At 41.1% G+C, this 27,290-nt stretch overlaps 1 protein-coding gene across 8 annotated transcripts in view; it reads right to left on the bottom strand.

Annotated features, from left to right (window-relative positions):
* LOC115334876 (DAB2 interacting protein) overlaps window positions 1-27,290 on the bottom strand; it is a 211,742-nt gene that overhangs the window by 105,515 nt on the left and 78,937 nt on the right. For 7 of the 8 annotated variants that reach the window (XR_003921283.2, XM_029999645.2, XM_029999647.2 and 4 more), the window contains exon 3: window positions 15,729-15,847. Coding sequence is in view for 6 of the 8 variants with exons in the window: in XM_029999645.2 (XP_029855505.1) it covers window positions 15,729-15,847 (119 nt within the window). In the remaining 2 variants the exon portion in view is untranslated. Of the gene's footprint in view, window positions 1-15,728; window positions 15,848-15,913; window positions 16,051-27,290 lie in introns of those variants that run through there. The other variant, XM_029999651.2, reaches the window with a different exon arrangement.

Below are 27,290 nucleotides of genomic sequence, written 5' to 3'. Positions count from 1 at the left end.
GCTGGAAGACTACAGCACTCGCCCAGCACAGCCTCGCACACTCCCGCCCCAGTCCTCGGTCGGACGCAGCACAGCAGCCCCGCCGTCTTCCCCGAATTCTATAATTAGTATCAGGGATTATTCAAGCGGGATTCAAAACACTGCCCATCTGCAGAGTCTGGGGTGGGAGCAGTCTGTTTTATTTTCATGTTATTTAAAATAAGAGCCGTAATTGCCAATTGTTGTTGTGGAAAACCACTCCCTTGCATGCAGACAAGACATGTAAGACACTCTGCGGACTCGGGGAAAGCCACCACCTTTCCCAGTCATTAGAGAGAGTGGCAACAGCAAAAATGCCCTAAGCTCTGAGCAAAACCAGCCACATTCCTTCCCACCTTCTCCAGAAAACTGAAAATCAGATATCTGTGTTACTAAATTAAGCAGCAGGAATTCCTTCCATGGGGAATATTTGTGACGAAAGCTGTACAATGCAGAGTTCCCTAATCCATCCTACATACTAATTCCCTGGTTTGTTTGCGTGTGTATGTGCGTGTTGTGTAAGCCATAATTATGCAATCTCACAATTTACCATTGAGCAGACTCTCCACTTGTTACAGCTCAGCAACAGACCTCAGCTTACGACCATAACAAAAAGGCTAGATTTTTCTGCAGTCTTACTGACATGGAATAATGTGACCTCTTGTATCATGGAAATGGGCAGTGCAATGACAAAAATTCCTATGAATATACTTGGTTCTCTTTCTAGTTAATGCAAATTTAAGCTGACCATCGGAGCGACATGTAGAACCTTTAAAATGGGTCTGTGACAAGGTTGCTATGAATTGGATGCCATGACACACAAAAATTGGAGCTCTGTGACCTCAGAAGCAGCACAACAAACAACTACACAGAGCTAGACACTTGACTGAGATAAAACATTAGAAAATGTGTACTTTTTGAAACAAATGCTAGATAAAATCACTGGACAAAATAGCCCATGCCACGTAATCTTCACGAACTGCTGGATCTGACTTTTTTTTTTTTTTGTCAGGTGATTAGTCACTCAGTTTTTCAACAAAAATATAATGAAGAATTCTCAGTAGATTTTTCAGGTGAGACAAAATGAGTATAATTTTTAAAGTTTACAAATAGTTGTAAACAATGGTCAGATTACAGGAATAGCTGCAATGCCAGTCCACAATACTTATTAGAGTAAGAGTTTACTAATCACTGTTTCAAACAGTTGGCCTGCCCTAATCTCCATAGAGGTATACAATGGGTTTTGAAGATCTATTTATGTTTAACTTGATCATAAGGATGAACACAGTTAGAAGGAGTCAATTTCTCCAATATATTTTACTGATACCAAACAGTGTTATTCTTTATGTACCAAATACCAATAACACAAATCAAATTCAATCCTGCATTCTTTATGCACTGACATTTATAGAAAGAAAAAAAATGTAAGAAGAAGAAAAGTGTCCAGAAAAACTACTCAGAGCTGAATGATGCTTTTTCAGCTCATTGGTGACAAGGTCTGTGATTTTAATACATCACATAGGAGAAAATAAAAATGCCAGAGATGCAGGTGATACAGAACTCATCCTATTGTGAAAATACTGACACGTTGCTCTAGCCTGTAACTTATTGGAGTCAGGAGCAAGAATGCCACGAGCTGATTTGGAAGCTAGGATAATGGGCTGGGTGAAATCAGGAACTGTGGAATTATCTTAAATGTTTTATGGAGTCTGATACTTCCAAAACCCTCAGACTTATGATTGGGTTGGTGGAATTATTTAGGTCAAGTCCTGTTTTGCATTTTAATTAAAAAAAAAAAAAAAAAATCTAACCTGAATTGCAGAACACCAAGGCCAGGACAGTTAGCCCAGGAAATTATTGATGAGTCTTCGAACCACAGGTAGTGGTGTAGGACTAAAGCAATTAAGAGTTACCATTTGGTTGCCTGAAACCAGCCTGGTGACCTGAGTCCAACTCTCAGCAGCAGGTGCCTAATCCTCAAAGAGCCGCCGACCCAACTCACAGTAACTGACAGTCTCCCCGGGGCACACGTAGACTGAACGAGCAGTGGGGGACAGACCAGCCTGACCGCCATTCGCAGAGGTCTCTGTGGCGGGAGTTCAAGGCATGCTGTCTGGGAGGCGTAGGAAAAGCTGCCATCACCACATATGCTATACCTGTTGTGAGGGTAGAGAGAGGGGATCCCCAAGCTGTCAGTCAGAGCTACATTCATACAGAGGATTTTTTTCCATTTCTAAAAGTTGTTATTGGAAAATGTCACTATTCATTGCCAAGAGTTCCTGTGATGCAGTAACTCTCATTACACCTAAGCCCTCTCAGCACAAAATAGCCACACACTGATAACCTGAATATATTTGCTGCAGCTGCTGTTCCATAGACTGCACTCTTGTACAGTCAGGTTATTTTACATGCTTATTAGCCCCATTATTTTATAACTCATTCCTCTGTGTAATGCTGACTCTATATCACTTCATTTTAACAAAAGGATATATTCCCCTGAGACAAGAAGGAATGAGGAGTCTCAGAGATGGAAAGGGAAGGTGGATTGAAGGCAGCGGGTCGTGTTGTGCCTGGGCTGAGGAAGAGCCCGGCGGCGCGGGAGCCCTGGAGCTTCTGTCCTCATGGGAGCCCTGGAGCCTCTGTCCTGATGGGAGCCCTGGAGCCTCTGTCCCGATGGGAGCCCTGGAGCCTCTGTCCCGATGGGAGCCCTGGAGCCTCTGCCCCTGCTGCTGCTGCTCTTCCTACTGGAGGGTCCCCTCGGAGAGCTCTGCCCTGGACGGGTGCTCCCACGTGAGGAGGTGGGAACGAAGCGGGAGGGAGGCAGCCTGCACCCTCCCGGGTGCTAACTAGGAGCACTGCGCGCAGACGCAGCGCATCGTCCGTCTGCTAGAGGTCTGGGGTTTGCCTGGGCCACGCCACTTCAAGGGGTCTGAAACACCACCGAGCTGTGGCACCCGACACAGACTCTTACAGCCACGGCACTGAGGTCCCTGACGCTCTTGCTCTCAGCCATCAGCAGCATTCGCACTAACGGCCTGACCACCCCGGAGGGGGAAAAGGTGCCGACACTTCAGTCTTTGTGCTGCCGCACACGTTGCTCGAACCAGGTATCCTTGTACTGCTCATTCAGTAACGCTACCTGCTGAAAAGTCTTCCAGCAGCAAGCCAGCCCTAAGACACTTATCTTACAGATGCACAGAACATATATGCCAGTGCTTTCAAGAAAAACAGATGTAGAAAAGGTGTTTCTTCCAATGGCACACTAATGTACGTGTGCAATACATTTATTAGGGAAAGCCTCAAGAAGCAATATAAACCATGGAAAGCAGTCTAAGAGGAGTCTCTTTAGCTGGAAAAGACAAGGAGAGGGAACATGACAAATGTCCCCTTAGCAAATTATCAGCAAATAATGCATGGTAGAACAAGAAATAAACCGTCTGTTTCTATTTACTGCCTTTTAGTAAAATGGCCAAGGAATAGATAATAAAGATGAAAGATAACTACCAATAGATTAAAAAATGTTAGTGATCTAAATTATGTACCATACATCTCACTGTGTCTGTGGAACTCATTGACACCAGATGTAATTGAGAACAAAAACTTCGCATGACTCAAACAGGATTATTATTTTTTAAGACAGTGGAACTTTTTGTAACATTCAGAAGAGATAACCAAGCTCTCCAGTCAGGGAATAAGCCAACTGCGAACTGGCACCAGGCACTAGGCTCCTTGGGCCATCACTCTGACGTGCTCTTGTCATTGTGTTTTCTCACTCCCCTGCTATCAAAACTCTTGCTCTAACTGAGGGGTACATAAAGGCTCTGCCTGTTGTGTGGAGAGGGCTAGAACTAAGGCTAATAAAGTGAGTGATAGCCTCAACATGACTGACTTTATCTAAGGAGGGCAAGACACCCTGCCTTGGTTTATACTAAGAGAGAGCTTTAGATATAAAGGCATCAAGCAAGAAAACTTCTCTCAAGTGCATGTCAGAACAGGTACAAGAGGGCCATGATAATGAAGAAAAGACAAATAATTCTTTGCCCTTTTCTTGCAGTTTTCACTCAAGGACCTGGAATTGCTTTATGAATACATATCACGGAAGCTGCCAACTGTCTTGGGAAGCAGCAATGTTATACAAAGATCATAAGCCACATTTAAGAGATGAGAGTTAAAAAAAATAAATCAAATGCAGCTGATGATTTTTCCTAAGTTACATGTTCTGTTAGAACATGTTAGAACAGAATCAAAATTATTACCCACTCTGTAGGGCTCAAATGTCTGTGTAAATGAAGCCAGGAGTAACTAGTTAAAGGAAGAAGGATTGAGGAGATTAATATTAGCTAGACTTACTTCCCTAGATGGCTCATAGAGCTTATAATAGAATAGGGATGCAAGAAAGCAATTAAAAGAACTAACTTAGAGATTTATTTAAGTGCTGAAGGTTTGCCAGCATGTACCTCTAAATTCTTCTGCAATGCAACTGGGCTCCATCCTCTAGGGACTTCCTAACAACCTTTCAGGCATCAGGATAATTATTGCAAAGTGTGACCCAGACTGTGGTTACTGGTATAATCAAGAAAACCCCTTGAGGTTTCAACATTAGACACAATCTCACCAGTGAAGCAGACTTTCAACTGTTGGCTAACATTTTTGTAATGAATAAACTTAAAATTACATTCTCTGCGACTGGGCGATGCACCCAGTGGGTTGGGGTTTACATTGTCTGCTGCAGGACTGCTTACCCAGACAGGCTTCAGTATCCATTATGGATCTGCCACAACTGTAATCCCCAGAGAAGACTCCTGGCAAGTAGCACACTCAAGGAGTTAGAAAGGGGAGAAGATAGATAATGGATGGAGAGAGACAATATCTAAATACTCTTATCATAAGGGTAGGATATGGCTAGTGAAGTGTTTCTGCTTTGGCAGACTGGGCACTGCTGTTCCCTTGCAACATTTTCTAAGCAAAACTTGCTCCCCTGATGTTTCAACTCCTCAAATTGACTGTTTTATCTCTTTGGGAAGCTTAAAGACTGTAGTGGATTTGCTAGTTTCTGGTGCACAGGGAACTTCCACTGCTGGGATATAAATCCTTGCTTGGTTCTAACATGCAATCTCCAATTTAAGCAAACAGGGAGTAAGGAAAGAAATGAAATACTAATTGCAATCCAAATTGCTCCATCTTCTATCCACCCCCTGCCAACCCTCCTCCCTGCTCCCTAATCCATAAGGTCTGAGTGATGATCAGTGAATAATTAATTCTGGGTGAGCTGGAGAGGTTTCATGCAGAGAGCCTCTGCAGATGCAGTATCCAGTTCAGGAAACGCATGGCTAGCACTCGGCGGTTCCCCGACAGTATCTCTGGGTATCCAGCACCCACCAAGGCACTCCATGCATGTAGCCTGGTGTCACTCTGCTAATTACACTTTGTTGGTCAAACCCTCTATGCTCACCAACACAGACTCTGCACAAACACCACATACTGCCACATTTACTTGGAGCATTAGTAAAAGGTATAGTGAAAATGCCACAATATAGGGTAATCATGAACAATGCCATGTCAGTGATTAAAACTATTAAGGTATAGCATTAAAGCAACCATTTCAACATGTATCAAAAGAAACAGAAAATGCTGCGATGTGGTTTTTAAACCATGCAAACTGGATCTTCTGAAAGCACAAATGTGAAAATAAAAGAGAGCTCCCAAACAACCAAATTTTGTACCACAGTCTCCTCCACTGATTCAGAATGTGAATGTGTAGCAGAAATGATACACTGCAAATGTCTCTTCCCTTTGCAATAGTCCTAAGCCAAACCTCTTGATCCAAGTACCACCAAATTCAAGCAACTGGCAACTTGAATTCAAATTATCTTCTTACTGCTTTTTAGCAATAGCCAGGACTAAAATTGTTCATATGTCACAAGGTAGCAAGAAACATTTTTTTATTGTGAATGAAAATGCCAAACATCTCTCACACACAGACACACAGACACACACACACACACACACGCACTCTCCAGACTCTTCATATTACAGATTCAAGAGAACTGGATAACTGAGAAAAGTCTCCAAAGCATCTGTGTTTCACCCCGCACTGGTTGCAGAATTGGTCTTTCTGCGCCTGGAGGGAAATCGAGCGCATAGTGCGATGGCTGATCAAGTAGCAACACGGGAGGCATCTTACCCCTCGTCAGGGAAATGTCACATCCCGGCTCACAAAGCGTCTGCCCTGCAGCCTGGATTCACATCCTGACAGGACGGTGCTTGGCCTTCCTTAGTGCCCAGGAGGATTATGCCCAGGCAGAGGATAAACAACAGATTCCAGGATGAGCTAATAGCAGCCCTCAGCCTTTCATTTCAATTCTCAGAAGCAATGCATTTTTAAAAGCTTTTGTTCTCACACACAAAATTAATATATAAATCCTTCTCTCTTTCTCTCTCTGTATATATACATATCATTTAAAGTGTTACTATATAGCAACAAACACATCCATAATGGAACAAATGTCCGCACACAGCAAGGACAGCAAAATATTAATTATTCAAGGTACATACAACAGTTATGTAAATCATTCGGTAACTACCGCAGGACTACTTTGCAGAGGGACTCCTATGGGGAAGAAGCACTGAATGGTTCAAATAGGGGTTGTGTGTAATCTCTCATGTACCAGCAACGTAGCATGGGGGCTATTGTACAGGGCCAACGTAATCCCAGAGTCATTTGTAAATGTGAGCAAAGGGGACAGTCTGATATAATACCTATGGCTTTATAATTACTAATACATTTACATCATTTTGTGAATGAATGCCACCCTCCTGCATGCTATCAATCATGTACAATGCATGCGACATCCCTTTCTCATATAATTACTGATATAATACACGTAGCTAAATTAATATTTCTGGCTTTAATTTAAATCAGTTAAGTATTTTTAAACAAATTATACTTTAATTCCAGCTAAAATGTACTGGTTTAATTCAGCTAAAATCAATTCTTGCTTCTTTTCATCACACCTGACCTGAATTTTGCTGAAGAGAACCTAAGTGAGACATTTTGTAGTTGTACTGAAAATTAAAATTATAAACACTGCCAACCAGATAAACAAGATCATAATATCAGTGTCATAAGAAGATACCCATACATGAACAATCTACTTGCAATCCCCCTAATAATCATTTAAGAAGAGGCTCCATATCATAAGGTATTATTAAAAAGTATGGTAAGGAAGAAGGACAGAGGACCATATTTTTCCTCAGTCTGTTTTTTTCTTCCCTCCCCTCTGATGGATGAACTTGACATAGTTATTCTATATTCACAAGTCTTGAACATCATTATATCCAGTGCTCTGTACAACTAACTGCCAGCAGTGAGCTCACCGCACAGGCTGCCTCCAGCTACAATCAACGGATTTCTGTGCACGACCACTGCAATATGAAATCGGATAACAAGATATACATGTCAAACATCTACGTCTTCCAGCTCTCTGAACAAAGGCTTGAAAGCCTTGCCCACCTCAGTTGTTACGTGTTCACTTACAACTCTTTGTCCCTCAGAGTTTCCAATCAAGGTTTTGCAGAGTTTCAATAAAGAACAGAGCAAAATTTGTTTTTAAACATTTCCTCCTTCCAAGAGAGAAAGACATTTATTGCTAATACTAATTGCCAATTGTCGTGGTTTAACCCCAGCCAGCAACTAATACCAATAGAAATGACAGAGTAGAGGACAGAAAAGTTTGATCCATCAAGCAATGTACCTCTCCTGTGAGATGGGAAATCCCATTTTGAAAGATGGAAAACTGAGACAGATGCCAGGTGGATATCCCTCCCCAGCATCTATGCAGCGCTATGGGCAGAAACTAAGAGTACAGTTTGACATTATATCTCATTAAATGCAACTGCACACCGCCACTGAAAGGAAAAGTCCTTTTTCTGCCATCTTCCTGTTACTCTGCAGCTACATGAGCTGGTTCAATGCCTTAACCAAACAGAAAATCACCCCCCTAAATAATAATTTCCCATTGAATCAACTTGCTGATCTTTGTAAGATTGCGTGATGACTGGATCTGCTGCAAGGGGAACACGTGGCCAGGAGACAGTGGCCTGGGGAAAGCAAGACTGTTCCTCTTAGTTTAAAAGTAATGTTTTCATCATGAGCAGTTTTTGTTGTGTGCCAGAATGTTTAAGCCTGGGATAGAAGTATCTTAGTTTTTATTGTAAACAAATAATAATTAAAAAGTAAACAGAAGAGTCTAGAACTAACAGAAAGCGTCTTCTGGTATAAAAGCTGTAGCGACGGCATTTTCTTTCTCTTTTTTTTCTTTGAGTTTATTGACATGAAGAGTAATGCTAATGTAATTGCACTGAAATTCATGCACATGAAAATCTCACTAGGGCAAAGTCAGAATAAATGGTCTGTTTGGAAACAAAATGTTAATGCAATGGAGTAGCAGTATCTGTCTTCGATCTGAAGAATATCAAGACACCATAAGCCACAATGCAACTTAACTGTCACCCTTGCTCAGAGTCTTTGCTGAAAGGATACGAACAGAACTATCTGCTTGTAACCCTGAGGTGTACACTGATGCACCACAACATCATGTCTGCCAGGCAATGGCCAAATGAGTCAATAATATGTATTCAGACTGTGAGAACAGTAAAATGAAAGAAAGCATCCTTCTATCCATTAATCAACCTGATCTTCCGCTGCAGAAACAATGCCTTCCGATTGTCGGCATTTACCAAACATTCTTCAAATGCTAACCATCTGCAGCTGTAATACAATGCTTTGATTACAAACGTCAAAAAGATAGAGCATAAAATTAACTTCTCCTTATTTAGTAGGTTTAGAGAAATGTGGCTTCACGCTACACTAATTCAGTGCCCTCAGTATGAAAACTCCCCATTATGATGTCTCGTCAAATTAGAGCCAACGATACAACGATGTCATCTCTATCCTCACACAACACTATATTTTGTAATTAAGCAGGACAGTGAAACAATGGCCTTGCTTATAGAGAAAAGGTCAGGAATGCAAAACATATTTTTGCAAGCTAATTGTAAGATGCATGAAGCCAATTATCCCAGTAGCGCTGCATATGCCTAAGCAGGAAGGATTTTATAATTTTGCTACATGACTCCAAGTTGAGTCAAAGCACAGGCTGTATACCCTGTGGGGCACTGTGCTGTTTGTTTGGACTGTTAGGAAACCGGGAAGCGGAGAAACGTGAAGACGGCTATTAACATAATTCCAGCCTCTTAGCCCTTCCCTTGACATTCTACTATGGCTTGAAAAATTTCTAGGAATTTATATAGTCTTTTACTGAGAGATATTAGACACGACCTCCCTGTTCAATTAGGAAGTTAACTTGAATACGTAGGATAAGGGGAAGTGTTTATGTATTTCTTTGAGAATGTCAAGTACGTTTACCTCAGGTAGCCTCAGATACAAATCACAGATTCAGATGCATGTGCAAAAGCCTCAAAAAAAAAAAAAAAAAAAAAAGTGTGTGTGTGTGTGTGAAAAAAAAACAATTTAACAGAAGAAATAGTTGAGACCTTGCTGTTGCCTTGGGAGAAGCTGAAAGGTACCACATTATTTTCAGTCCATCTCTGCCCCTCTTGGGGTTATTAAATGGCTTTAGCCATGAGGAGCAGCATATTGCTGAATGGGGCTCTATAACAAATATTTCTATATGCACAGGACGGTGCAATTGATCTACAACCATCCAGATTTGCCAGGAACTCTACTTCCCTTAGTCAAGAAAATTTAATGCAAAGAATACTGACCAGGGAAGGGCTTCGGCTTTGCCAAGCCTCTGCTGTCACTGCTGGGGCTGCGGTGCTCAGGAGGACTGAAATCACCAATTCCACACCTAGTTTTAAACATACTCCTGCTCTAACTGCCCCTGTCCTCAGCCATTAACTGCAGCATCAGACTGACTCCAAAGGGGAATAAATGCCACTCTTAACACAATGGAAACCTGAACCACCTGCATAAGGGAACTGTACATTACAAAGCAGAGTATTTGTCTTTCTTTCATATAAAGGATTTTTGTTCGTTTGTTTCAATGCCTCCCAAAAAAAACCCCTGCAAAATTCCCTCTTTCCATTAAGAGCATTACCCTTCTAAAAATATTAGAATACCAGTTTCTAAATTTCCTAATACCATGAGAAGAAGATGAGGAACATAACAGTTTCTGGGGAGAACCAGCAATTTCCTCCTGCATCTCTCCTTCAAAGCAGTTCTCTCTGATTTTACTCTAACCTCCTAACACAGCCATTAATTAGAGATCAGTAATTAACTTTCTGGTTCAAGAAATACTTTGCAAAGGAACCCCATTAAAAGGCTGATTTGCATATTCCAGGACAAAGTAGCCTTGATATAAATGCAGGTACTATATGAGGCCAGTCTCAATCCTGAGACAGTCTTTGAATCTTTAAGCTACCTACATTTGTTCCGTGACTGCGGGGGGGACTGGGAACAGACATTACCCACTGCACGAGAAAGCAGACATTGTTACCTGCTGGATGCTCCTGTTCCTGACTTTGCAAGATGTTTTATTTTGCATTTCAGTTATTGTTGACAGTGCTCAATGGTTTCCCTATACAAACTCAGCAGTGTTTTCTCAAAATATTTTCATTATGATGAAAACCAGAGGCCCCTGCACTGTACTTAACATGCTGTTAGTGCCACCCTTCACTGTGCACCTACTATTGTAAGTCTTCTACTTAGAAAGCTTCACTGGCTAATGCTATTTAAGTAAGGAGGCAGAAGAGAAAGCAAGCTCTCCAGCGCTTGTTCACACAAATCCAAAAGCCCTTCATGCGTTCTGGGGTCTGCCAGTGCCCTAGTTCTGCAGGATGAGTCATTCCTTGTTCCAAAGGAAACAGAGTGACTTCTTCATCCTTTGTAATGCAGCACTCACCATATTCTCATCAAACTTAACCGATTTCATCATGCCTAAAAATATTTGGCGTATCAAGTTTGTTGGGAATAAACAAAGGATAATTAGATTTAAAAAGAACTCACAAACTAAGTTTACTGTAAGAGTACAGACATTCATGAGTTATTGACGCTTTCCTACTGCATCAAAATAAGCCTTATGAACATTTGAAAACACATACAGCAGACTGCATTAGCACTAGATTAGGATTTAAATGCACTGCAGTACATGACTTGTACACTTCCTCTTCCCACTGTGGGTTATAAGCAAAAATTTTTGATGGGATTAAAAAAAAAAAAGTAGTTTAAAGAGGAAGTAGCAGTAGTGCAAGTTGTTGCTGTTATTAATGCACGGCTGTACCCCTTCCAAGGCTGAGGCTCATTTAACAATCAACCATATGCTCAGACTTTTTTAGTGCCAAGAAAAAGCTTAAATAGAATGTTATCTTCTGGAATTATGAAAAAAAACCTTGCAAAATAATCACAAATGTTAGTAATTGAGAGACCTTAGCATTAAATGAATTCTAGGTGCACTGAGGAAAAGTGTCCCTAGGAATGATCAACTTGGGGATTACATCAGAATTCAGAGTCACACAGAGTACCCATTTTCCACCAAATCAAGACAGTCTGAAGGTATGTGTCCCATGAAGTGACACTGTGTCCCTGCCCTCTCAGTGCTAGTGTAAAATCACGGCAGCCTTTGCCAGTTTCAGAGGAGATGGGACCAAGTTCATGTATTTAGATTTAAAAAAAAACCCCAATGCCCATATAAACGTACTTTCTAAATTCCTGACAAACTGTCAGAAATTATTTTTAAAAGATTACTGTAACAAAGTGACAGCAGTGACTGAAAAGGTCACTACAACAAGAAAACAATCAGAAATGCACTAACGACAATAATTAACAACTGCAGCAGAATAACCTTCTCTCAGTTCTCTGGCTCTACTCCCTGTGCCCAAAGCCCAACGCAGAAACTTTCTCCAGCACAAATTTTGTAGAAGAAATGTGGGTCCAATTAAGAAAAATCCATCTGCCAAATGCTTGATTTGTGGCTGATTCCAGAAAGGCCGCTACAAAGACGAAAATTCAGCGCTCCATGATAAAAACTTTGTTAGCTGCTGTAATAAATCAGGATGCAGGAGACATTGTTAGCAAAAAGCCACTTTAACGGAACCCTTTTTAGCTCTAACAAGCAATCTGACCAGCCAACAAATTGAAAGGAGCACTCGTTCCACAATCCTTCTTTAAATCTCACATTTATATAAACTGATTGTACCAGATTAATGCACCTTTCATACAGAATACTAGTTATACTTGGTCTGATTTTGCCTCTCTTATTCACAATCAATAATTTTATTACTGTTACTGTAACAGGACCCCTGGAAAAAAATCAGTATGCAAAAGACTGGCAAAATTTGGCCAACTACATCAATGTGAACCCCACAGTAATTTACTGAAGTTAGTGCAAACCCCTCATTCCACCTTTTTTCAAACAAAAGGTGCCTTCTCAGTCAACGTAAAATCCAATACCATGAGAAACAACCACGTTTTTTCTACAAACATAAGCTCTGCTTGACTATAATCAGTGTATTTTTCTAACACACCACTTTGAGCAATTCCTCAGATGTTCTCTACAGAGGAAAAAATGGTTGGCCAAGGTTTTACTAAACCAGAATTCTGTAAGTTTTCATAGTTGCTCCAAACAAACACACGCCATGGCAGAACTGCAAAGAGCTGCCTGGCAAGGGACATTGGGTCCCTGGAAGATGGCACATCAACTCAACAAGGAACCCCCCCACATTTCAGAGCTGTCAGCTCCTCCCGGGGACGCAGTAACCACGCTTTATAAGAGCAGCTCTGCAAGACTCCACTGGAAACCTGGCTGTTCTCTTTGTGCCACTGCAAGGTATGAAAACCAGACTCTACTGACACAAAATTAACAAGGTGATTCTGAACTGATGCCAGTGAGACATTCTGTGACTTTTCCAGTGTTTACTGTTACTACCCTGTTTTTCTTTGTTATAGAACTCACACTGTACACATTTCTCACTATTGTAGGAGGTAATAATTTTCCATTTTAAATTTACATGATGTATTTAAATGCATGCATTAATCAAACACAGGATAAAAAGCATAGCTATGTTTGTTGATATTCTCTTCTCTGCTCTACATACACACCACATCCACCTAGTTAGCTGTCTGTACATGTATGTGCACATTTCATATATTCATACGCATCTGCTGTACATAGCAGGACAAACAGGACATGCAAGAAAAGGAAAAATAAAGAAACTAAGAGGCATGACAGTCCCACTTCAGATACACAGAAGCCAAGTAACAGAATCATTTATGATCGACTATAGCTCAATTTCAACCTGGAGTGTTTTGAATGCATTTATTGCACTATTCATTTTTGCTATGGCATCTCCCGCAAAAATTCTACAAAGCTCCAGAACAGAATGCTGTTATAATGGTTACTTCCATGAGCAAAGGAGCGGTTCGCGAACAGTCAGCTTGGATACAAGATGGAGTCAAGAATCAAATATTTAAGAGGCAAATATTCCAATACCAGATGCTTCTCTGAAACAGTTCTTGGATTTCAAGAAAGACAAGGAAGGACAGCAGAAAATGTACAAGAGCAATCTAAAGGACTCAAGCCCTTTCATAGACAGAAGTGAGTGCATTATGCATTTTAGCAGACGTGGATAGGAATGTTCAGGAAGATAAAATTATCTTCTGTAACCAAAACCTTGATGCATGACTGAGAAGCCCAGCTGCTGCTTTTCTTTCACCTCCCCGAGAGCAACAGTACCTAAGGCCAAGATCTTCTGCAGGATACTTGCTTACATCGTAGATCTGACACTACTATGAAAGCCAGGGGACTAAAAGCTTGCTGTCAAAAGCTAGTGTCAGACAGTTTTCTTCAGATCAGGCCATGCTTATGTATCATAGATGAAGTGTATTTATGAGTGATACCTGCCTAACGGAAGCCTTTCATTTTCAGTTTCTAAATACTCATATAAGCAAATCCTTGGGTTTTATTCAAGGCTACCAAATGCTACCTCTCCTCTAACCCACCCTTTAAGCTCTACACTGAAAATGCACTACAGCCATTCACTGAATCTCTTTAAAGAAAAGTTGCAGTAAATCCGGCTCTATCTGAAAGGACACTGCCCAGCAAGCTCCAGGGCTCTTGCGCTGGGAGGGCAGGGAAATTACAAGGCTTAATTTGGGAAAATTACTTTGGCTGCAGGGCTGGCCGAAAAGTTAATTCCCATGTCCTATACTGCCAATTCACAGAAAGAAACAAAACTCATCTAGATAGAAGGAAAACATTGTCTAATTTGCCTGTTCTTTGAGTGAAGCAGCAGCACTGTAGGCAGATTCCTGGCTGCCCAGCTACACTCACTTGTCTTCCATATGGAACACAGTGCCCTACTTCGAGCATTTGTGAAAACTGCAGCACAGGAATCAAATCTACTCTGTCCTCCCAGATAGTAACCCCTGAAATATTACTCTGCACTGACCGGCACAATCCTTTCACTTGCAGAATCCAGAAGGAAAAAGCTTAGGAGGCTGTAATAGGTCAGGTAAGGAAAAATCCAGATTGACAATTGTCATTTGTGGGTTTCAGAAATTCACGGCCCCTCCAATGAAGGAGTAAGTATAGCTAAAATGAAGTAAAAGTTGTCATTGCTTTTAAAAGTGAAGCATTTACTCAATGGATTCTAAAGTACCATCTTGGTATTTTAAAATGCCACTGCTACAAAATGGTTACATCAGTGTATGTCCAATTTGGCTTATTTTTCAGACATAGACTTTTCTTGGCACTTCAATACTTCTGTGTCATTCCCCGAAATGATTCACGTAAGGTTGAAAGATCTTCCTTTTGGAAGCAAACCACTAGTTTGTTTCTGTGGTTGGTAATGAAGTCTGTCTTACCCAACCATGACCTTGATCTGCATGTGAATTTACACATAAATTTACCCAGAATGTGCGCCTGTCTCACACGCACACAGACATAAATCTACATATACATAAATACATACAAATCCACTAAAGAGCTACTATACTTTCTAACTGAGCTGAAGAGTAAAACCAAGGTCTCATTTCTCCTTTATTTTGCTTGCAATTTGCTCCAATACTGGCCATCCCATGTCAAATGCTTCATCTGCTCCATCTGCACGTTCCCTGCAACGCATCCCTCCTGGACTGAAAGATCCTGTCATGGCTCAGACAGAAAAAGCAGCTTCGGCCACATGCCGAGAATCCATCTCAGCATAATGACAGCAGTCAACGGCTATGCTGAAGATGTTTGTGTGTGGAAGGGACAGAGAGGGATTTGGGGAGATTATGGTTATTGTTCTATGTTATTGTTCATACGATGTGTAACCCAGTAATGTTCAATGTAGTCCAGTGTGTGAGCATCCCTCCCCTCCCTCCCTCACCTGCATCAGTCAGCTTTGGCTGCTGCATCTATGTGCTATTTATATGCTGGTGCATCAACTTAGGATTTATTGGGGAAAAGAAAGCAGAGCAGTCAGGCTTCTCCGTACATGTTGTTTAACCTAAAAAGGGAGGGCTTGCACTGCACGCTCGCCAACACATTGAAATTACCCCTCTTGCAATTAAGCAAGTCTACTTCTATCGCAGATGTGGCCCTCGCTCTGAATAAGGCAAGCAAGATATTAACAAGACGTGGAAAAATCAATACCCTCATTCTCTCTCACACACCCTCCTCCCCACCCTCCGAGAAACGTCCCCTTACCTTTCATTGTCCACACTCCTGAAGCCAGGTAAAATGTGTCGGAAGCTGCTGTTCCTATCAAGCTTCGGTTGGCTCTTTGTCCTTTTGATGGAGCCTTTAAGCCGACGGCTGAGGAACCCCTGTGGGGTGAGACAAGAATACTAAATTACAACAAAAAAGGGAGAAAGAGCGAGCGAGCCCTGAACCTGCTCTCTTGCACCCGGCGCAGCCAGGCAAATTGTTCTCTCCAGCTCCCTTCATGTGCGGCCGCTGGCAGCACGGCTCCTCGCTGTCAGCCCAGCTCCCCAGCTCGCCGCCAACATCTGCTCCCAGTGCTCGCCGAGGCCAGGGCGCTGCGTCGGCGCGAGACTCCCCGAAGCCTCCGTTACCCTGGCAACCATCAGCTCACATAAAAATACTGTCTGAAAGACAAGACTAGCACATTGCAACTCCTGACGCTGCGACGCGGGGCTCCGGCTGGCCCAGCCTGGCAGCCCCTTCTCGCGGGTCGAGGGACGAGATGCCGCCCAGTCACCAGCGACCAGGAGACACGCAAGAACTTCGCTGCCTGATCGAACCCCCCCACATCTGCAGCCGTGGCTGGCAGAATTGGATGCAGGTGTTTGAGCTACATGTAAAAATACCCTGTAAAGCACGCATAAAGACAGCACGTGGACTTGGCGGCTATAGGCACTACCTGTACAGAAGGAAGAGACCCTTGCGCTCAATGTACAGCGCCTTCTCCGCTGTGCCTCCTCCCGCATGGAACATAAGTCACAGCTCCCGTAGTGCTCCACAGCAAAGCCAACACTAAACGTTTTAATAGCAAAGCTTCTAATGTCTTATTTGCTTATTGTTAGGAGTTAATGTTCTACATAATCTGAACATTACATTTAATCTCTTGGCTAAATAAGGCAATAAAAGTATAATACTACTGTGGTGTCCAGCATTTACAGCGTCTGAGAATAGTCTTAGTGGGTCAAGCACATCAGCCGGAGAAAGTGGGGTAGCATTTTAAGGAGAAACCAGGATTTGGGGGTGAAGCCTGAAGAAGTGTTCCTTTTACACACTGTCATACTGAAGAAATAAATTAGCTAGATATAAACAGCTTGGCAAATCCCTGCACAACCTGAGGTTCTGCACACGCCGCTTCCCTTCTCCATCCCCAGGAAATGGGGTAGGATATCCACTGGGTCAAGCACCGATTTTGACACGCCTAAGGAAAGAAATGTGAGAAGAACGGGTATCTTTCCACTGGGTACACCACCAGCATCCCAGACGTACTCACAGAGCACTCCTCCACTCCAGGCATGAGTCGCAGTAGTTTCTCCAGTCAACCTTAAGGAATGGATATAGGTCAGGTAGCCTTTAGCAGCTCCCTTTTATAAATTAATACCCTTTATATGTCTTGCAGGAAGATAATCACAGTCTAACTTATACCTAGCCTGTCATTTGTTCATGCATTTAAACACTCCTTCCCCACCTAGGATACTCATGGGTCACATTATGTCTTTCTCAGGTTGCAAAATTTCCTCAGGCAGTCTGTGTGGCTCTTGTTATGGAAGTGACTTTCCTGTTTGTGAGTGCATCAAGAATTTGAAACATCTCGATAACCAAAGGTGTTTCACATTTATTAAGTGCCACTTCACTTACAAATGAGGTATGTAACATGCATTCATGTGAACTGAATATTTCTCCGGGAGCTATTTGCATGATTGAAATAGCATGATGTATGTAACACAGGCCATAAGGATACATCTTACACAAAGTGAACGCATAAGACAACAAAGGCCTTTTCAAAAGTGTTTTGTCCGTGAGAAATACCTTTAGAGAATTTTTGTAGTATAGAGAAACACGACTATGAAACAGCAACTTTGAGGATTTGCATTATCTAGAACATTGCTAAGATATTTCCCTTGATACTCAGACCTTAGCCAGCCTCATACTCATGGTATCAACATGGTATCAGTCTCATACTCATGATATCAACTCTTCATGCTCTTGTTCTTCTGACTAGATCAGGTCTCTGTTGCCTGCTATGGAGACTAGCCAATATTTGCTGTGAAGGAGAAGATAAAAAATATGCAACTGGCCAATCATGCAATATTTCTCTAAATGCCACTGGTGAGCAGTTTTTGCCCAGAAGCAAGAGACTGGACTTCCTTTATCACTGCCAGCCTAGCCACAAATATGTCAACGTATCATCAAGCCACTTCTTCAAATCCAGTAATAGTTTTGAACTCTGGACAGGGAATTGATAGGGAAAAAAACAAGTACTTTCTGCGGCAAATGATCACAGCTTTCTTTCACTACCTTGTATTTCACATCTCGACAACTGTTAGATGATTCATGCAGGATTTGGAAATTAGAATTTAGGGTTGCAGTAAGACATTACTTTCCTTCTGTTTCCCATTGTTTTTACATTCATTGCTACAAGAAGGAGATCACACTGTGCCATTTTCAGTTTTCATTGCTAGCTTCCTTGTGAGAATGATATGTCAGGGATTTTAATGTTGATAAATTATTCCGCTATAGCAATACTTTGCACCTCCATAGTGCATGCCAGAGATCAGAAAGTCTAATGTGTGAATTACTACCTTCTGTAATTTTTAGATGGGGTAAGAAAAAAGGAGAGAGGAGTTGGTCTCCACAAATACAAGAGAGAGAGGATCCAACCTGGGGTGTGACCGCCGTGCTTTCCTGGTGAGATCATAAGAACATCATCCATTTCTTCTTCATTTATGACTTTAAACAACATTTGATTCTGATCTCCAGACAAATGAGGCTAATCCTACCCTATGCACATTGCCTACTCCTCTAGCCTAGCTGCATTCTTGTGAGTTCTAGTAATTAAAGTATTGCCCTTTATATTATGTGTTCTTTTTAAGTTTATATTGAGAGCTGTCTAGGGTAGAATTGTGTCTTCCTATGTGTGGGCAGCATTTACCACCAGTAAATATATTTTAGAAAAGATTAAACTACTAACTTAGGCAGGTTTCATTCAGAAGAAGTTAATAGACTGTATGAAATGACAATAAATAGAAATCTGCAGAGCCCAACAGATGCCACAACCATGAGATGCCACAACCTGTGGTGCTGAGGGTCCTTACTTGAGCCTGAACTCAGCCCAGCGCAGAAACAGTCTGTCCACACGGGGTAGGGGCACTCTTGGAGCAGTTAGCCAGGACGTAGCGTGGCTGCACTGCTTGCAGTGCACAACGTAATGTTCCTTTACTGTGCCGCACTGCGAGGTGTAGACGTGTTAGCTTATTCAGAACTAGTGCAAAATCTGCACAAATGAGAATAATGCTTCTGCTTCATTTAGTATGGATTTGTCTTTGTTTAGATTGAATGACTTTTCAAATTCTGCTGGGATACAATGAAGCAAAATGTACGCTAATATCAACTTCCTTTTAGGCTGTGGACATAAAATGGATCATGAAATACCCTTTTAAATGTAAGCAGACGTACTAACCATATAAATTAAAACCTTGCACAGCCTCACTTCTTCTGAGCAAGAGGAGATATTTTAGGGTCACTGGAGTACAGACAACCATTCTGGTCAAGAATATACTACCATGCAAACCTGCACAGTTGTATGGAAATTCACGATCCATCAAAGCTCACAGCAGAGTGTGGCACAGAACTCAAGTAGCTTAGCAAGAGAAAGACATACAGAGCTTGCACTGTGCAGTGATTTAACTTTTTTAAGAGCAAGGGCCTTGCTTTTCTTGCTTTGTTTCTGCAGTTCTGACTCTGTCATCCTCAAGTCTGGAATACAATTGCTCCAACCAGAAGAGCTGACTGAAGTTATAATAAGACACAAAGAACGAAGGCAGAAAAAACCATAACAAATCCTTTTGAGGAATGGCTTAATCACAACCGCTGTTACTTAAACTAAAACAGGATGGGCACAATTCAAAACAGGACAATTAAGTCTGCTGTGATTTGAGCTGTTTTTTCTTACATATTTGGACAAACCCAAAATCTGATGCCATCATCTTGCTGCAGATGGAAGTAGGTGGGACTCTCATTCTAATTTTTCCTGCTTCTCAATTTGGCATTTCCAATTACTCTAGACCTGGAAATAATCTTATATTATAATATTTAAATATGTTTAATATTATAGTACTTTTAAAGCATACGTGCAAAACCCATCAGAACCATATGCCTTTGAGATGCAGGAAGTACATACTTTCACACACCTTGGGCCAACGATAAGAAGACTGAAAGAAGAGAGAAAAAGGGAGGGGTGCAAAACTGAGTATTAAAGACAGCAAAATCTTGAGCTCCTATTTTAATAAACATAAAGTAATGATGCAAGTATCGTATCTGGAACTGACTCCACATCATTAATGTTCATTCTCAGTGAACCCACATGATAAAGTTTTAAAGCTAAAAAGTCAGCACCATGGAAACACAATATATACAATTTAAAAATAATATATCAATAAATCAAGCTAGATGCATCATGAGCAGCTTTCTTTGGAAGAGTCCTGGCAGCTTTCAGTATTTTCTAAGCAGAACAAGCAAGGAAAACAGGGAGAGGGGCTGGCCAAACACACACAGGGCAAAGTGTGAGGGTTTGAACCGTGGGCACAGGGAGAGTGTCAGTCTAACAGGAACACTGAAGAAGCAGACAGAAGTCCTGGTTTATGCTTTTATCCAAAGACCACACAGAATAAACACTATAAAGACATATCACAGGAACTAGTGAACAGATGGGGATATTTTTATAGTTATTCTATATCTTTTTGTTTCAGTTCAAGCAAATCTCAACTACAGAGGACTTGAGAGGATGTCGGAATTTTTTTCACTACTCATAATAGTGACACTGCCATAAATAAGTACTTGCCATGAGTATAAATGTGTAATGCAGTATTTCATATCGGGTGTCCATTTTTTCTAGTATATCAGGGGTGAGCTTATAGGTATAAAATTGGGAGTAAATCTTTTCTACCAGACCTGTCCTTATTCTGGGCTTTAGAATCTTAGTTTATTTTTTTATATTAAACTTCTTTAACTCTGGAATCAGTTTTTTTTCTGCCCTTGCACAGCACCTATGCTGCTTTTCCACAGCACATGGAAATACTCTTTTACTGAGGCTCCACTGAATGGATAATTAGTATTTGTATTTGTGAACCAAGTAGAGCCTTGCCAATGCTAAGCATCCTATTATAGCCATAAATGTACACAAAAAAAGTGAGTTTACCCGTTTCTACAGCTACCAATATTAGCCTTAGCTTTCAAAATAAAACAGAAACCTTTTTTGGGCAGCATTTGATACTGTTTGTTACCAGGTAAAGACACCTATGTGTGCATCTCTACTCTTCTCTTTGTAGAACATGACTGCATTAAGCTACAACAAGAAGTGCACAGACCAAAAAAATACTGAGGGTGAGTTTAGGCATCAGATGTGTATCTTGGAAGCGCAAGAACAGAAGTAATCCACCGAGCGGTCTCCTGACATTGATACAAGAAAGGAAGGGAATTTCATGTATAGCACTGACCTTTATGGATCAAATATTTTTTATTTGTTCAGTGTATAGAGGCATGTGCTTGTAAGTTTATGTATCCTTTCAAACACTTCATATGTAATTTATTACTGTCAGCTCTTTTGATTTGAACTTGCAAGTTATAAGTTGTTTTCCTATCATCCAGTTCTTCTCCTGTCAGCTGTGATAAAGGGCTCTATTCACGAGGTGACCGAACAGACAGCCCCTATGGAGTCCTCTTCCCCAAAGAGTGCATTTCTAGCATATGCAATGCTTGCATAGGATCCGTTTTGAACTTGGGCATATGGTAGGCAGGAGACTGTCAGCCAGAGCATCATTTGAAGACATTCCCAAACTTAAGAGAATCCTTGCTGAGTTAACCTTGAGAAGTTATATTCTTGCAAGTTTATCAACCAACAAACCCAAATTCTGTTTACATAGCAAAAACCAGCTTGCTCCAATCGGTAAGACTTGCCTAATATGCAAACCCAGGGAAAGGGCAAAGGAGAGCAATAGCCTACAGAATTCTGCAGAGCACAAGAGATGTGAACTTAAAAGAAAAACCAAAACAGCTTATTATCTCTGGACCTAGAAATGCACACATAGATTAACATGTATTACTCCTTCTCTTTAGAGGAGGCTGAATGCATGACTTCGTTCAAGTGGGTGAAAAGTCCCTCAGTTTCTCTTTCTCAATTTTATTTCATAAATCTCAGGACCCTTCCCAGTCATCCTGTGAGCCCCTAAAGAAACACAGAGATGAGGTGAAGTAAGGAACTCTTACGTCTAAGAGTAAGAACATTTATTCTGTATGGATATTATTCTGTAGGGATAAGGAAAGCCCCTCTGAGACAAGGTGCCTTGGAATTAGGATAGAACCCAAAAGAATGAAAAAAGAGCTGCAAAAACATTGCACGTCCAGTGATAGGTGGCAACAAAAACTCAAATCCCTCTGCTCCACACACTGTGGTCAGACTAGTGCTCTGGCATCCAGAGTTAGAGAATAAACATGGAGATACAGTACTTAAGTGCACGAGAGGGTATGTCTCTGAGCCAGGCCATAAAGCAGTCCCGGAATGTGAGAAACAGCTCATGTTGGTAAGTGCTGCTTAGCAACACTGTCCCTCTATGGCAAAAGATTAATCAAATTTGCAGTGTCATTGGAAACACTCAGTTCAGTCCATTTGAAAAATCAGAGAAGATGCACTGAAGTCCCACAGGTCACCAAAGGGACAGTGTGGGTCTGTCTAGGTCATGAAAACTGGAATTACGTCAAATGAGAGGCACTGAGGGTTAATTATGAATGTGGCAAATCTAATACATGCAAGTATCAGCGAATCACAGATAGAAGAAGCAATAGCTTCAACACATAACATCTCATGGTTTTTCCACCTCTGGCCAATAAAGGATTGCTGCTTATGCTCTATTTTTGTAAAGATTTTACCTACCTTGTTGAAAATGTCTCGGTCACAGGGTCTTCTCCCACTGCCCTGGAGAAAAAATTACACAGACTAGCAGCTCTCAGTGGCACGTATCTCTCAGGACGTTTTTCCTGATGTTCAGCTAAATGTTTCTTTGCAGAATTCACTGTGTTTCTCTTCTGCTCATTTCTACCAGGGAAAGACTCCTCTCCCAGCCTCTGAAAGAGTCACGCTCAGCCAGCACACACCCTTAGTCCCTGACCAAGAGAACTACCAAAAAACTTCAGGCAAGCCAAGGCCTTACAGTAAAGTAACAGAAAACTCAGGAAGTCTCTGTCTGCACTCTCCAACTAGCGCTGATGACTTGCATGTAACATGCACATGGAACAGGCGGGACGTTAACAGAGTGCAAATGAAGGAATGCAACTGCCAGGAAGAATCTAGAAAACTGCAATTCAACAGCCATTGTTATTCAGGGATCGCCTGATTCTTCAATTTGGATTCTTTTGTTCTCCTATTAAAACAAAACCACACTACTCTGGATTATTTGTTCACAGTTCCATAATTATCATACTGTCAACATTTCATATCTGAACAAGACAGATAAATATTCCTTAGGAAGGTAGGAGAAGGGTAATTGAGCAATCAAGGATGAATGATGCAGAAACAGAGATACAGGTAGAATGCAAGTAACCTTGAAGAACAAACCCAGTTATTTACCCAGAGAGAGGAGCAACTAGAAAAAACTGCCTAGATGAAGCCAAGCAAGGATGCCACCTGGGAAAGAATGTCAGTGGGGTGAAACAGTTTTCTTATTTAACTGGCAGAAGGGAGTCAACCATCCCAGAGGATGAAGCGTTCATATAGGAAACTACTTTGTCTTTAGTGAGAACAATCCTGACAGAAGCAGAGCACGTCCTGCGCGGTGCTGGGCAGTGCCAGCTTCACAAAGGTGAACAGAAGTTAGACCAGGTAACACCTTGCAGGAGCTGTTTTCCAGCTCCTGGAACCAGGCTTGCTGTGGCCATCCCAGGACTCTGCTTCTCCTTGGAATGCAGGAAAAGAGACTCCGAGCTTTGCTTTCCTCTGTTCTCTCTCTCCTTAGAGAACTGTGCTCAAATTAGGTTCTTGAGCATCTTTAGTCCCCTAGAACAAAGCTGTCACTGCTGAACAGAAGTCAAAACCAAGTGCTGGCAACCACCATGGCAGGTTGTAATTACAGCAGAGGGAAAACTATGTCCTGACAACCTCAGGACTAAGCAAAGTGCCTTCTGATAGTCCCTGAAGATCCCAGCAGTGTCTAAATGAAAAAAAGGATTCACACTGTACATGAAGCCTGCTTTCTAATGTAATTACAGCAGTCATTTAGAAAGCAAACAAAATGCATCACTTTATCCATATTCTGGGACTTGTTACTGCAAAGAGTAAAATCGAGTAACATAAAAAGACAGACATTTCTCCAAGTAAGGTTTTAAGAAACAAACTAATCCAGCCACAGTAAGGATCATCAAGGAAAATTTGAGGGAACATCCCAACATCTATGGCCTCTAGGAGACAGTCATTCTTACTATTATTTATGAAAAGATAAAAGTAAGGCATTTAACCTTAATGGCTAAAGCAAGCTGGTCTTATTTGGAGCTTTGGAGACTGAGTTCCATACAGCCAGGAAGGAGAGTGGAATACCAAAACCATTTAACAATATGCCAGGAGTTGTTAAGTCTCCATTTCCCTTTATCATGTAATGCAGGGAAGCCCAGAATCCTTTTGGTAGAGATGAACTATCCCTCCCCAAAATATCACTACCAAAACATGCTCACTCCCCCAGTTTAGGCCTAGAGAGTGATTTTTTTTTTCCTAAAAACTCAAAGCTTAGATGTTTATCATAATTTGTTTTACTGCAGGTAATTGCCTGCATGTTAAACCAACTGAATCTTGACTCTGGAAAGCCAGCCAGAATGGCTGACTGTCACATATATACCATGCTCTATTCAAATAATTTCCAAGATGGTATTTTAATGGCTTCTTTCTGATGTACACCCTTGTTCAGGCAGTTCAGATCATGCATCTCTGAAAGGAAGCCTGCAGGCAATATGTATCCGTAAAACCTTACATGTGAGCCCGGATGAGCTGTGCTAATACCTTGCTTGCATTGAAAAAATGCCCATTCTTACTTGTGCAATGGCAGATATGCCTGCAATTATTCCGGACGCAGCTTCTCAAAAGCATAGCTACTACAGACCTGGAATCCATCGTACTGCTGGGGAAACACCCAGCTTTTCAGCAAATATCCAATGCAAGATAGAAGGCCATAGGCAGAAAAGCAATTTCTAGACTCCTAAGAAATCCTGTAACAATTTTCTATGCATTTTTTTTAAAGAACCATCCTCACTGGGTTAGACTCATGAGAGTTTAAGTGATTTCAAACAAAAACTCCAAATCCAGGAGATACACAGCTAAAACATTACTTTGGAAACATATCCTATGAGTTCAGAGACTTCAATTGTTTATGATATAGTTTCAAGTATTTGACTTTCAATAAATGTAGTAAGTTTCACATTTACAGTCTCCCACGCACTGTACATGCAGGAGATTTATTTTACAACGGAGAGCAACAGATTCCAATCAGGCAAATATTTTTGAAACCTCAGATATGGAGAGAATGAGTGCCTTTTAGATTAAAAGGGATAATCCCCAGCTGACAGAAAATTATTCACACTCCCATAAATTTAAACTTTCACAATACTTTTTGTAGCATAATAATGACTTAAACACTCGATATCAGCTGTGAATCATTACATTCATCCTGCTTTTAAATGTAGTTGAGATTTAACTGAAGATAAAATAAAGAATTTATAGGACATGGTAGCAATGTATATTTGGATGCTTGGTGATCCCATTCAGGCACGAAGAACAACCAAACTCTGCAAAGATTGATGGTTTCTATCACTCAGACTTTTTATAGAAGGCATCCAAGGCAAAACATCTGCAGGTTCTTAAGACTTCAAGCCTGTGCACAAGGTACTGGCATACAACGATACAAAGGATCCTGCTTGCTGTGATAAGTAATTCAGTACTAGGCATATGGCCATAGACATCCTGATCCACAGTCCTTTGGTGCTTTTGCCATGGTCTAAGAAGCCCAGGAGCTTTCAAGAACTGCACTTTGGAACTGTTACTGTGGGGTGGAACTTCAGCTCCAGTGGGTAAATGACCATTGGGCTCAGTACATTTATACCAGGTACATAAGCTGCATACGAATAGCTGGGGTAAACCAATCTGCCCTTTGATTTCAGGAAAAAAAGGTATCTTTTCATATAACACAGATTAATTTAATTCTTTTACAATATCAGAAATGAGAATATGCCTTTTAAAAGACAGTCCATAGGAAGATGCTTCAACAAGCTGACTGTGCGAGAAAGGGAGAAATGAGGGAGCACAGGTAGAGGTGGGATAGCAGGTAGGAAATACTGTCAAAATAGATTCTTTTGGCATGTCACAGAGGAAACAAGTTTGAAGGTAGCTGTGTCTAAGTGATTTGCTACACTGACTATACAGCAGATAAGCTGCAAAGCCAGGATTACTTCTCAAGAATGCTTCATGCCTATGCCAGCAGCCTAACCATTCAAATACATTTCCTCGTGTTAAAAAGGGTATCAAAGCTCTCCAAGATGAGCAATAAACACACAGTGGAGATGAGAAAACCATCTCCATAAATCTGGTTACATTAATGTTCTCTTTTAAAGTCCACTTTTGCTATATGATACAGAGTAAACTGTTTAATGAGTGTGTTTTACACGTGCTTTCCCTACTTTGATTTATGGCCTTGGAGCAGCATGCGGATGTCATGTTGTATCTAGTCAGCAGGCATCTTCCTACTCACTTCCATCTGAAATCTTCAGAGCAGAGCAAATACTGGAAGAGATAACCCCATTTTCCACAATATTGATGACCAACTCTAAGTCTACAGAAAGGTATCAAGTTGCTGCTTTTTCATTGACAAATCCTGTGTGCTTTTAAGAACACATTTTCCACAAAACCAGCTGCTAGGCCAATAAATTTTAAAAAGCAGTTGGTAAATGATATGTTTAGAATAAAAAATTATTATTGTCCTTTGAATGTAGGGATTCATTGTGTAATTTTGCAGTAAGAGTTACTCATTCAAATATGAAACTCATGTTTCAGGCAGATGCTCTTGGCTCCAAAGACTTTCACCACATTTCTGAAGCTTAAATTGGAACATTTGTATTCAGCAATAATTACAGCTGCAATCAAACAAAAATGTTAACTTTTGTAAAGGTACGGTGAATACCTACTATAATTCAGATAATACATCACTCTTGCATTTTTCCCTATCTACCTTTCTAGACAACTTAATTTCCAGACATTGTGTAAATACTTAAGATGAAGCTCATTTGTCCTAACCTCAAAATTTATGAAAATTAGTATTTCAGTTTGATTCACCTTCTGCTTATAGCTTTGAAAAAAAGGAGAAAAATTACAATGAAGGGATAAATGTAACACACATATGACACTTAACAAGAGTACACCAGCCTTGGTTTCAGCAGTTTTTCTCTCCTTCATGACACACAGATCAGACAACTTTTTGATTAAGAAAGCTTAGGACTGTAACAGGCAATAGTCCTTAGGATGGGGTAGAAGGAATCTTT

This window comes from Aquila chrysaetos, chromosome 24, assembly GCF_900496995.4.
Source record: "Aquila chrysaetos chrysaetos chromosome 24, bAquChr1.4, whole genome shotgun sequence".
Classification (NCBI taxonomy): Eukaryota; Metazoa; Chordata; class Aves; order Accipitriformes; family Accipitridae; genus Aquila; species Aquila chrysaetos.
The sequence above is the reverse complement of the archived record's forward strand: the minus strand, read 5'-3'. Positions and strand labels throughout refer to the sequence as shown.